The sequence below is a fragment of the Caretta caretta genome, chromosome 1 (assembly GCF_965140235.1).
Source record: "Caretta caretta isolate rCarCar2 chromosome 1, rCarCar1.hap1, whole genome shotgun sequence".
Taxonomy (NCBI): domain Eukaryota; kingdom Metazoa; phylum Chordata; order Testudines; family Cheloniidae; genus Caretta; species Caretta caretta.
Window position 1 is genome coordinate 224,575,696 of NC_134206.1, and position 14,093 is coordinate 224,589,788.

The 14,093-nt window shown below is 38.2% G+C and overlaps 1 protein-coding gene across 2 annotated transcripts in view; it reads right to left on the reverse strand.

Moving 5' to 3' along the window:
- Nucleotides 1-7,893: 7,893 nt before the first annotated feature.
- Nucleotides 7,894-14,093, reverse strand: part of MRPS35 (mitochondrial ribosomal protein S35) — a 54,770-nt gene continuing 48,570 nt past the window's right edge. For both annotated transcript variants that reach the window (XM_048824314.2, XM_048824323.2), the window contains one exon: nucleotides 7,894-10,121. In XM_048824314.2, the coding sequence (XP_048680271.1) occupies nucleotides 9,852-10,121 (270 nt within the window). In that variant the 3' untranslated portion in view covers nucleotides 7,894-9,851. The remainder of the gene's footprint in view (nucleotides 10,122-14,093) is intronic.

A 14,093-nucleotide genomic window follows, 5' to 3' on the forward strand; every position in this document is an offset into this window, starting at 1 on the left:
TTTACTAAACACATTAGTAAGCCAGATTCTGATATCTGTTTATAGAAAAAAACAAACTTAAAAAATAAGGGAAAAACTCCTAATTTTAATCACTGAAAAGCAGCATTAAAAGCCTTCTTCTGTGTGCAAGATGAAAAGGGAATATCAGTAACGGGGAAAAAATAGCCATTGTGAGCTTTCTCCTTGGCCACCCATTACCATGTGAATAAACATTCGATTCAGTGTAATAATACAGAAATAGTTTATCCAACTTTTTCCTCGTAGTTTATCCTGACCATATGATTAGACAACAGCAAAATGCACCATTTGCTGCTAAAAGGTGGCTCAGCAAGAATTGTACCTTAAAGAATATTGTACCTTAAAGAACATTGTACTTTTGTGGGATTAAGTTTTAAGGTAGCCTAAACCTAAACCTGGATAAATACTTCTAAGAAAACTAGATCTGCACCTTTGGGATGCCCTTCTTCAGGCTGAATGCAGCCTTTCTTTCTTAAAGCTCTGTTTGTGTTCATAGTCTAGCCTCTGTAGCCCTCAGCCAGAAAGTAGGTGTTGTGTTACTTGAGAAAGTCGACGTTCCAAATAGCACAGACTTTATTTTACAGGATTTTGCAGCACAGATGTATGAATATACATTCCCCCTGAAATTAGTCCCTGTCCCTTTTCTTACAAGAATGGCCGCCATACCATCTCATGCTGTGATCTCTCCACCTAAGAAAGAACTGGCTTGACCAGAAGTAGGCAGGTTACCCAGTAGGTGACACTTTTCTCTAAAAGTCAGTTTCTCCCAGTGCCCAAGCATGGTGATTGAGGGCGGGGTGTGGGGAACTAGATTGCAGAAGGTGGCATCTTTTGAATGAGAGTTAGAAATCTCATCTCTTTTTGCAGATATAGAACATTCATTCTGCTATCTTGGCCCAATTGTACTTGGTAATGTCATCTTCTGCCTACCTTTAAAATTGCATTGTAGTTTCAATTGGCTAAACTATTACTGATTTCTTAGGTTATAGTTTTGCTGAGGACTGTTAAACAGTTGTCATGTTTAACCACAGAAGCAGATGCATTTTAGCATTAACAATCCCTATATTCAGTTTGTAAAGTACTTTGGGAGCCTTTTGCATGACCATAAGTCATTGTTTCTTCCCCAGGTTTTATAGAAAAAGGATTGCAGAATATTTCTGCAATTTCCATGCATTTTGAGAGATTAGATTTATATATGTAAAAATTTGCAATAAGAAGTAACCAGCATAAGATTTGTACAAATGCCACAAAGTTGTAAACAACGTGATATCCTAATTTACTTTTGGTTTGCATCAGAATGCTCCATATATAATAGTTAACAATACTGAATAGAATGCATATTTATTTGCAGAGATAGGCTCCAGTTCAGCAAGGTACTTAACCACTTGGCTAAATTTAAGCACATGTGTAGCCTCTTAAAATTAGGCACATTCTTAAGAACCTTCCTGAGTTACGGCTACACTGAGCAAGCCCTTCTCCTATTCAATGAAATAAATAGTTAATGCAACATTAATATTGCATGGTTAAGCATGCAAAAGACAGGAAGTGTCAAAAGTTAAATTGAACATGGACACTTAAATCTGCCCATCAGATGCATAATAATACAGTTTGAATTGCATCTCAAATACATCACACATTTTAATGTAAAACAGCCACATTTTAGCATACTGTAATGCTTTCATTCTTGTATATTTTACACTAATTTTTAATTGTCAGGATATGTTTAATGACTTTTTAGATACTAAGGTCTCTTCTCAGTAAGGCAGTGATTCTCGTACAGAGATCCACAGAACACTTGCTGGTAGTTTGCAGAACTGGAAGGCCACATGGTGCTGACTTTCAGCTGTTTTATGGTACTCTCTTCATTGCAAATAGCCTATGAAAGCTGCTGCAATCAAGGAAGAGGAGCCAACATAGTTGCTTCCACTAGTAGCTCTTGCTACTTAGAAGAGCTACCATCAGTGACTGGAACCACTATAACGTTGTTGTTGTTGTGTGGAGTAACTCCACTAGGAGAATAAATAAAAATCAAACACATAGAAAAGTGATACTGAAAAAGTAAGCAGTTGCTGTAATTGCAACAGGGATGATGTATGAATAAGAATATGTCTACACAAGAGCCTCTCTCTGTTAAGATATAATTTACAGAATTGTGTAGTTAGTAGTCTGAACCTCTGCCCTGAGGCATGCATTTTAATATTGCTGCCACTGTACTATATATTTTAAAGGATGATTAGTTTGTTTCCCCACCCCTTTGCAGACATATATTTATATCTGGCCCCTGATCAGCTGTGTGATCTCAAAAACCTCTCTGTGCAATAGTTTACTCATTTCTAAACTGGTGATAGTGATACTTAACCTCCTTGCAAAGTGATGTATTACATACAGTCAAAAAGCACTATATATGTTATGGATTAATTTCTAGAAGTAGGGAGAAAGTATTATTTTGGGAGTGAAGATCTTGGAGTTGCCTCAGGATTCATATTTCAGTCGGGTCTTTCAGGCCTAAGTGGCAGACACAGGAGAAATTTTGTGTAGGGGAAAGGAACATATAGAATGTAAGACCACTAAAAAAGGAAAATGTTTTTGGGACTCCTTTCATACTTGTGGGGAGGATTTGTTTAGTGTTTTTTAATTGCACAGGGTGGGGGATTATCGAAAAGAATGGCAGGCACATGAAGGAACAACAAAAGTTTCTCAGGTTCCTATTTGGGAACCTAGCTGAGGAAGTTGTGTTCTTACCGGCCAACTTTGCAACATCATGCTCAGAGATATGGCAAGAGGGGGAGTGGGAGTCAGACAGCTATTCTCCTAGATTAACTCCAGAGTTCTTTGTTACTGTGACACCCATAGGGCTACCATCGGTGCTTCCTGGCTGTATGTGTATAGCTGGCCACATTCTGGATCTCATGTATGGAGATGTTCCTCCCCTTGATGAAGATCACATCATCACCTCATGTGGTCTGAAGTTAAGATGTACTAATCCAGTCAGGGCATGAGACTTAATTTAATAGTCTGTATAAGAAGAGCGGTGATACTGTACAGGCTACTGATGATTATGAGGAAATACCACAGTCAATTGTCTGCTATAATACAAAAATCTTTAGTCCATGACTCTTAACACAATAGCTCTGAACTGAGCTGTCCCTTACCTTCACCAAAAATGATCACAATGTGTTGCAATAAATGAAACAAGGAAATAGCTAGTACATTGATGCACAAAGTTCTTATCAGCGTCTGATTGCAACATCTAGACATTTTTTAAAGCAGCTCGGTGGGAGATACAGATAAGCTTAGCTTCCATCAAAGCACTGGCAAAATTATACAGAGGAACTGTTCCAACAGACGGATAGCTTGGCTAATCTGAGTTGCCTCTACTGAATACAGAGCTGAGTTTCTCTCACTGCAAGGAATTTACAGTTTCTTTGTGAACACTGCATGGATTTGGAATCAACCATCTGTCCTGTCCCACAGCCACAATGTCTCAAAGGGACAAATACAGTGGGCTTTTTTTTGCTCAAGTTTCAGCTCATGACAAGCTGAAGTGGAAGTGTTAGGAGTGCTTTGGACCATGACCTGCACACTAGCCCTATATTACTGTTGGCTGATAAAGGCCAGCGCTGAGATAACAGGCCCGTTGTTGGTGAAGATAGTCAATGCCTCTTTGCCTGCCTGCAGGACGCCAGGAGTACTTTTCATGCCTTATTAAAGTTCGGATATTATTCCTACGCCCACCCTACATACGAGATGAAATTTAGAATATTAATATTTAAATCAAGAAACAGTTACCAGGTGAATATAGCTGGACCGCTTGGTAATAGGGACCATAACATAATTAAATTTAACATCCCTGTGGTGGGGAAAACATCACAGCGACCCAACACTGTAGCATTTAATTTCAGAAAGGGGAACTACACAAAAATGAGGAGGTTCGTTAAACAGAAATTAAAAGGTACAGCACCAAAAGTGAAATCTCTGCAAGCTGTATGGAAACTTTTAAGAGACACCATAATAGAGGCTCAACTTAAATGTATATCCCAAATTAAAAAACATAATAAGAGAACCAAAAAAGAGCCACCGTGGCTAAATAATAAAGTAAAAAGCAGTGAGAGGCAAAAAGGCATCCTTTAAAAGGTGGAAGTTATATCCTAATGAGGAAAATAGAAAGGAGCATAAACTCTGGCAAATGAAGTGTAAAAATATGATTGAGGAGGCCAAAAAAGAATTTGAAGAACAGCTAGCCAAAGACTCAAAAAGTAATAGCATTTTTTTCTTTTTTTAAGTACATAAGCAGGAAACCTACTAAATAACCACTGGGGCCACTGAACGATCAAGATGCTAAAGGAGCACTCAAGGATGATAAGGCCACTGCGGAGAAACTAAATGAATTCTTTGCATTGGTCTTCACGGTTGAGGATATGAGGGAGATTCCCAAACCTGAGCCATTCTTTTTAGGTGACAAATCTGAGGAACTGTCCCAGACTGAGGTCTCAGTAGAGGTGGTTTTGGAACAATTTGATAAACTAAACAGTAATAAGTCACCAGGACCAGATGGTATTCACCCAAGAGTTCTGAAGGAACTCAAATGTGAAATTGCAGGACTACTAACTGTTGTCCGTAACCTACCATTTAAATCAGCTTCTGTACTAAATGACTGGAGGATAGCTAATGTGACGTCAATTTTTAAAAATGGCTCCAGAGGAGACCTTGGCAATTACAGGCTGGTAAGCCTGACTTCAGTACCTGGCAAACTGGTTAAAACTATAGTAAAGAACAAAACTGTCAGACACATAGATGAACATAATTTGTTGGGGAATTGTCAACATGGTTTTTGTAAAGGGAAATTGTGCCTCACCAATCTACTAGAATTCTTTGAGGGGGTCAACAAGATGTGGACAAGGGGGATCCAGTGATATAGTGTATTTAGATTTTCAAAAAGCCTTTGACAAATCCCTCACCAAAGGCTCTTAAGCAAAGTAAGCTGTCATAAGATAAAAGGGACGGTTCTCTCATGGATTAACTGGTTAAAAGATAGGAAACAAAGGGTAGGAATAAATGGTCAGTTTTCAGAATGGAGAGAGGTAAATGGTGGTGTCCCCCAGGGGTCTGCAGTAGGCCCAGTCCTATTCAACATATTCATAAATGATCTGGAAAAAGTAGTAAACAGTGAGGTGGCAAAATTTGCAGATGATACAAAACTACTCAAGATAGTTAAGTCCCAGGCAGGCTGCAAAGAGCTACAAAATGATCTCACAAAACTGGGTGACTGGGCAACAAAATGGCAGATGAAATTCAATGTTGATAAATGCAAAGTAATGTACATTTGGAAAACATAATCCCACCTGTACATATAAAATGATGGTCTAAATTAGTTACCACCACTCAAGAAAGATCTTGGAGTCATTGTGGATAGTTCTCTGAAAACATCCACTCAATGTGCAGTCAAAAAAGCAAACAGAATGTTGGGAAGCATTAAGAAAGGAATAAATAAGACAGAAAATAGCTTATTGCCTCTATATAAATCCATTGTACGCTCACATCTTGAATATTGCGTGCAGATGTGTTTGCCCTATCTCAAAAAAGATATATTGGACTTGGAAAAGGTTCAGAAAAGGGCAACAAAAATGATTAGGGGTATGGAATGGCTGCTGTATGAGGAGAGATTAATAAGACTGGGACTTTTCAGCTTGCAAAAGAGATGACTAAGGGGGGATATGATAGAGGTCTATAATATCATGACTGGTGTGGAGAAAGTAAACAAGCGTTATTTACTCTCTCATAACACAAGAACTAGGGGCCACCAAATGAAATTAATAGGCAGCAGGTTTAAAACAAAAGGAAGTATTTTTTCACACAATGCACAGTCAACCTGTGGAACTCCTTGCCAGAGGATGTTGTGAAGACCAAGACTATAACAGGGTTAAAAAAAGAAATAGATACATTCATGGAGGATAGGTCCCTCAATGGCTATTAGCTAGGATGGGTAGGGATGGTGTCCCAAGCCTGTTTGCCAGAAGCTGGGAATGGGTGACAGGGGATGGATCACTTGATGATTACCTGTTCTGTTCATTCCCTCTGGGGCACCTGGCATTGGCCACTGTCAGAAGACAGGTTACTGGGCTAGATGGACCTTTGGTCTGACCCAGTAGGGCCATTCTTATGTTATGTGACCGATGTATCTAGTCATAAGTAACATGGAAACAGTTTAATTCTAGCATAAAAATGTAGGTATGTAAGGTTCAGAGTAATAGTGCATTTGCAGTAGGATCCATTAATAAAGCACCACTGACAGGGATGCAGTAAGCCACTCTATGGACCTGCACATTTATTACTACTGTTATACTCCATGAGCAAGATGTTGTTTAAGTACAGGGCCCTGTCTTTCATGGACTGAGGCCTACAAAAATAATATAGTAGTAGATGCTTAAGATTGATTTAAGGTTATGAAAGTGCATGTTATACATTAGACAACTTAATCATATTACAGCAGCCACCTAGGAGCACCAGCTGAGGTCAGGAATCCATTGCGCTACATACGGTATGAACACATAATAATGGACTGCTCCTCCCTCACAAAATCTTATAAGCTAAATTAGAGGAGACAGAATGAGAGGGGAGACAGAGAAAGGTAGAGAGACTTGCCCAAGACTAAACAGCAAGTCAGTGACAGAGCCAGAGATATAACCCATGGCTCCCGGGACCTAATCTAATGCCTCACTCACTGGGTCACAAAAGCTCTGTACTGTAATGCATAATCGCAAGAAGTAGTAGTTAAAGTTACATATGCAACTCTGGATTTGGTATTGTTTTGATGTAAGAGCTTAATGGTGCATTAATACTTTTACATGTAAATTTCCTGTTTTCTTTTTTAAAAAGAAGAGAAAAGAGCAAGGTTTGATCCTCAGCACCTTGGAGCTCTAACTTGCAAAAAAGTTACAAAGTCAAAAGCCCAATTGTTGTAACTAGAACCATTCAGCTGCCATAGAAAACAATTATCTCTGATTAAGGACACCCAAATCTAGATGCCCTCGCTCGAGGAGGATCAATTTTCAGCCTGCTCTGGGTTACGAGAAACATTTGAGAAGTGAATCCAAGCTAGATATAGGTACTTCACATAGACTCAAGTTTCATGGATTTTGCATTTCCTATACATTTTGTAGCATACTCCTTGTTCGGTGTGGAGTTAATGATACAAAAACTACTTCAGATTTTAAAATATTAATGTAGTCAAATGAAAATGAATTTCCTATGCACTCCATTGAAGACTATTTCCATGTCAAAGTTGTTACTTCCAAATTTCAGCAGTTTCATCTGGACATATTTTGTGCAGGTCATAATTAGTAAAGTTTATGGGGGGGTAAGAGATTAATTGCATTCATTTGTACAGAGGAATAGAACTCAGGACCTCCTGTTGCCCATTTATGTGTGCACAAGGACATTTTGATGGGAAAAAGCAACAGAAGCAAGAATAAGAACCTTATCAGATTCTAAGCATCTCAAAACATGTAGAAAGTTAATCAAGTCAGTCTACAGTGATTCTGCAGACTAGCCACTCCATTTTGCAGCTAAATTAGGTGGGCATCAGTTCCTAGGTCTAAAAATCCCTCCTGTACACATTGAAAAGAAATTTCCTCTGGCGTAAGGCTAGGCACTAATCTAGAATTCATAGCATTTTCCAAGTCAAATTGCAGCTTTCAATTCTCCAGTGATTTCTGCTCCATAGCTTTTCAAAAAAAGTAACAGTATATTTATGTATATAAACACATACACACACACACTTACACTTTTATTCCCACTCAAAACCAAACATTCAAAAACAGCTGAACCATTTTTCCCCCTTGACACTTTCAAATAAAATTCACCTTGGTGCAGAGCTGAAAGGAGGGAATGTTTAATGCAAAAAGGTAAAGGATTGCAAAGTTCTGACAGTCTGAATATATGAGTTTACTAAGCAAACATTTTCAATCTTAACTATAACAGTTACCAAAGCTATATTACTATTTTATGTGCACAAGAGGTAGTTATTCCTGGATGAAAAACTGTGTTCTACTAGACAGAACCCATTTGACAATGCCACTCCTTTTACAAAGGGAATATACATTCCAATCTCAAAGGCTACATGTAGATGACAGAAGCTGGAGTACCCATAAGCCATGTAGAATGGCTCCAACAGAGTCCTAAACAGATGCACAAGAGTCACTTCCCTCCATTCCCCCAGTTCTGGTGCCTATGCTCTTATGTTGCATCTTTTCTTCTTAATCAGCTGTGGCTGGGGAGCAGAACATTGTGACTAATGGTAAGCTTATTTAACCTTTTGTAGAATCTTTAATTCTGACAAAAAGCCACCCAAGTGAAAGGGAAATATTTTTGTAACATGAATGCCTAATTTTGCTGATACTAGTAATTGTATTTTTACTGTCATAGGATCTTAACCTCCTGAGTTTTTGAAGCTCACTTCTCTTTTTCTTTTAAAAAGAAGTTCTCTTTTCACATTTTTTAGCATTCAGAACTATTTTTGATAATTGCTGAGTGCTAAAATTACCAACTACTTTCAGGTTTTCAGACCAGTTCTGCTCAAAGAGTAAATTACCAAAAGGTAACAACCATCTATATAATTCCTTCCTTCACTCATGGTGACAAGTTGGAACCTAGATGAATTTTCTGCACCATTAGTCATGTATTTACTCATGAGACACAATTTAACACCCTTTCTGTATTAAGAGCAGGTCATATCCTTTTAAAATAATTAATTTAAGTTCCCATCATCTGTCACCCAAACTGTTTTTGTTCCTGTAATATGACATACAATTCTTACTTATTCCACATATTTATTGTGCAGATATATGTGTATACTTTTATTTTGCATCCTTTCAGCTACTATTTAACCTTTCCCTCCCTTCTAGATGGTCCACTACTCCATCCATTTTCTATTCTGGGGTCTTAACTTTATCCTGTTCCCCTTCTTTCAGAGATATACATGTCTATCTAAGGTACTTATGTGACCCTCATTACACGCCTCACAATCTCCAATGCAGTTATCCTCCCAACTGTCCGCCAAGGTTGGAGGTAATGTTACCTTCATCTGGAAAAATGAAGGCAGAGAGAGACTAAGAGTAAAATTTTCAAATGCATACTAAGGGTATGTCTACACAGCAACTAGACACCCATGGCTGGGGTTTGCAGGGCTCTTTCATGGCTGTATAGACTTCTGGGCTCAGGCTGGAGCCCAGGCCCTGCCAGCCATGGGTTTTTCTTTGCTGTGTAGACATACCCTGTGTGCCCCATTCTCAGAAATGACTTAGGCACACAGGATCCTAAGTCTCATTGAAATTCAATGGAACTTTGCCTCCTAAGTCAAATGGGTGCTTTTGAAAAATCTTACCCTATGTGATTTACCCAGGATACACAGAAGTCTGTGGTACAGCAAGGAATTAAATCAGGGCCTCCTAAATCCCAGGCTAGAACAGTGGAACAGAATGCTTAAGCCCATAAATACTCAGAAGGCTTCCCAGAAAAGACTTGAGACAAATTTTATTTATAGAGGTAAGGAATGATACTGGCAGACAGTGATTTTGTCATTGATAAGAAAATTCAATTGTATGGAAACATATGAAGTTTGTTGCTAACCCTTTTTGAATCTCTATTCACTCTAAATTCCATTCAAGGTTTTTGAAATTTTAAAATTTTATTAATATTCCAAGACTTGTTTTGCTGAAGGTCCAGAAAGTCATGGATAACTGCATTCACAATTTCCTACAAAGTACTATTAGCATACATTATCTTTGTATATTGACACAAGATCAGAGATGTGCATGGAATGTCAATTTTCACTGTCATGCTTGTAAATTCAGTAGTTTCATCACAGATTCCTTGTACTGCAAAATGTTGTTTTCTGTCTCTCCATTTTTAAGTACAACTACAGAGGTTTTGTAATTCTCAACCATCTCAGAGCCAAGCAGCTCTTCCCTAGTTACTTCAGTGATTTTCTCTGCAGCTCTTATTCGAAGAAGCGTGTCCAAAGCATTCTTCTGAGAGGGGCTATTTTCCCAGATATACTCCTCCATGTCTGCTTCAGTCTTCTCGTTTTCCCACATTTCAGTTTTCTGAAAGAAAACAGACATCACCTTAAAAATGTCAGTACTGAATACTGAAGTAACAATCTGGAAAAATCTGAACTATCACCCCTCTCCCACAAAAAATTGTTTAAGATTTTTGTCTTGGATGAAGTTCACCCAGTGTAGCATCTATGCAAAAGACCCTCAACAGAGCTTAAGTGAAATTTAAGAGGTGAACAGGCTTTGTGTTTGACCTCTGTGCAGGGTGAATTTAACTGCGATTAAAGTTCAAATGCTATTATAAATATAAGCCTGGAAATCTATTTCAAATCTGTATCATTTGGTAAAATTACAGTAATCTGGAGAGAAAAAGCTGGCAGAAGCAATAATTAGTTTTTCAGTTATGTAAAGTTACTGATTACAGTTCAAATTCCGAGAGGGGAAAAAAAGCCCAAATCCTCCAAAATGTTATTTTAAAATAATGGTCCAAATTCCACTGTCAACACTGGAGTAGCTCTGTATTTACACCATTATTGCCAACATTGGAATCTGACCCAAAGTTTGTGAAATGAAAGGAAGTTTTCCCTTCATTACTTTGGAAGTTGGTACACCAGCCATTAGATTATCTGGATCAATAGGGCTTCCTTTTGGTGGCTCCAATTTGTGTAGTCAGACTAAGTCAAGTCACCAGATTTTTTTTCTCATTCCACACCAAATTGGACTCTACCTCAACACCTTCAGGACACATCGTCGTGCAAAGGATCACAATTCAATTCTCTTATGTATTTAGTCTAAAGAACTTGGTTAATCATCAGAAAACAACACAGCATCCATCCATATAACGACCACGTGGTTTTAGATTGTGTTTTGAAAGAAGTAGTAGTGACATGCAGGTTGTCACTCTAAACTCCTGATACGCTGTATTTAATCTTTTCCTTTTACGATCAAATTCCTTGAGTTGAATGACCATTCATACTGGTGAAAAATGAAATCATATTTCACTGAGGTTTGGCTTTTGAGTCACAAAGACAGGATGCTTAGGTTCTTCCACCACTAGGTTGAAAGATTAGGAGTGGATAAATGGATCCAAAATGTAAAGGGAGGAGGGACCTGAAGACTTTCCAATGCTGTTGGATTGGTATTGACCTTCAGAGCTACAGCCATGGAAGTTACCTTCAGTACTTTCCTGATTTGTCTCACCTCCTATGCACTCAGAGAAGCAGATGAGCTGGAAAACTGAGACTCCCACCAACCAAAGCCCAGAAGAAGAGACTGTGTGTTGCAGGCATTTCCATGGCTGTAGCCTCTCTCTGCGGAGAGAGATCCTGTCACCTGTCCTGAGAAGGCACAAGGTGAGTGTGCTGAAGGAATCCATATGCTTCTACAATGGGGGCATTTTTTGCTCTTTCATTCTGTGTTGTCCACAAAGAGACAAAAAGAATCGGCCTTGGGGAGAGCCAGAAGACAAATCAAGGATCTTCACATGAAGCAGCCTGAAGGGGAGCCCAGCTAGGTGGGGGAAAAACATTCAAGTTTAGTGATTGGAAAACCTGTTTTCTTATGAAGGAAGCCAATGGGTCCAAAACAGTGGTTTTCAACGCAGGTCACTTGTGGCCTAATCAGCATATTTTATATATATGACTGTTTGTGGATGTGGCCCACATAACACAGAGAACTACATATGAGAATCACTGGTCCAGAACAATTGGGTAGGACTTAGACAATATTACCCCAGAGATTCAAGCTTTGGCAATTGCTAGCTAATATCTTTGTAGCAATACACCCTGAGCTCTGATCTAATCAGATAAGAAATTAAATGAAATGGGTTGTTGGTGTGTACTTATACAGAAGACAGCTCTCCTCAGTGCTAAGGAACTGATTTATTTATGACTTGGGGAAAGAGCACTGCCTACCAAGTTACCTCAGCTTTCTGCAGCTCAGAAATTGCTCCTTAGAGGACCTTTATCCATGAAATGACAGCTCTTTAGTCAGTGCTGTGATCCTGTCTCATTTCAAGTTTTTTGTTTTCTGCATCACTGTCTGTAAACATTTGGGAGTAGGTGTACTCCTGGCAAGCAGACAGCGTGTCCAGAAGGTTTTCTTATACTGTAGCCCCTCATTTTGCTTCACTGACTGCGCAAGAGATGAGTCAAATGGTGTGCCATGTAAACTGGCATTCTTGTGTATGTAATTACTATAATGTAAACTTCATCTAGGTCACACCATCACATTGTTTTAAATAGGTGAACATCACAACTTATGTTATTTTCATTTTGCTAAACATTTATCACAACATATAATGAGACCACAACTGAGAAAAGCAATGAAACCATTTTGAACCTTTTGTTTTTAATGTTATGTTTTTGTGGCATTTAATGCTGAGGAAATCACTTCTGAAGAAAGATATTTCTGTGGAAGTAAGTTAAAACAAGCACTCTACTAAAACCTTTACATCATACGTCCTTAATGAAATCCCTTAACAGGCAACTTTTCACTAATCCTCCAGCTTTGCTAGCCATGATTAAGTTGCAGTAGCAACAAACAAATGTAAAACTCAAATAAATCTGGCAAAAGATTTTTTTAAGTCTGTTACCTAGCCAACAATTATGTTCTATACAAAACATAATTCTTAATAATGGCTAGTATTATGAAAGCCAAACTTTTTTACATTTCGAACATATGGATCCAAGTTATGCCTTTGTGCTTGAGCCTGAATACCCACATTTACAAATGCTTTAAATGTTGCACCCAGAATAAGGGTCAATGGAAGCTCTTTCTTTTAAAATCCACAAGTCCAAATGTTGTTAAATCAGAAACACAGATTAACATCACGAAAAGTCTCAAGTGACTGACATTTAAAGAACCTGGGCACAATGCAAAGCAGAAATAAAAACCTTATTCAGCCATTAAAGACGGAAAAATTAGTACTGTAATCTGCACCTGCAGAGCACCAGTAAACAAATGGTTACAATGAAGCATTCTCTGTGTGCATCATGAGATTTTTCAGCCAATATTAACACTTACACTTTTAAAAAATAAACTTTATTAATAAAGCGTTAACACTTATACAGTCTTAAAAGTTAGCGAAGTTATCACCCTTCTTTTCAGACCAGTTACTTATCATTGCACACTGGCTCTCCAAAGCCGTTTGTCCAGTTCAGAAAGAATAAAAAAAAAACCAAAAACAATAACCTCTCACAGGGATAGGGTTTCTCAAAAGTAAAGGAATGAGTGTTGCACCTGGTCAGTCCTGGACCAAACTCTCGTTATTTGCCAGTCATGTCCTAGGTTCAACAAAAGATCATTGTGAGGCCTCTGAACACCTTTAAGTTCCAGCAGAGGTAATAAAAACTAATTATGGTCATTACATTTATCTCTTCAGGAAAATCCTTCTCTGTGCACATTAACTGATGCGATTTCAAAGATGAATGTTGATAAACAGATTAACACAGCTTTTCATCTCTCTTGAACAGTGCAATGCAAAGGGATTTTAAAATAAACCAAATGAAATTGTAAAGTATTACTAGTTTGAAAGCTTTGCAAACAGGTTGGAGTGTCAAAGTAATTCTTAAAATAAAACTGACTTCTTCTAGGGATGGGACATGGGTGTGATTTCAAAATATGTTCCTCTGCTCTGTTCAAAGAAGCCAGAATTGTTTGCTGAAATGTTGGTGGCCATCCTTCAAAATGAAATGTTATCCTAGCATACATAGATCCAGAAGTAAATCAAACAGCAAACTGAACAGAAACTAGATTTTTGCAGGCTGATTGTATTAAGTAAACTTAAAGACCCTTTCAACCAGAAGATTTACTGCATGAGTAAAAAAAAAAAATGAATCTGGAATTACACTTCCACCTGATAACACATGAGGGTAATCAAACCCATATGTGAACTCACTAATAGGAATGCTACAACAAAACATTGATGGCTCAGTTTAAAGGGTTATAAAGTGTGCCAATGAGACAGTGATGCAAAACCCAACTACCTCAATATGAAGTCTTAACTCAGAATGGTAGCTG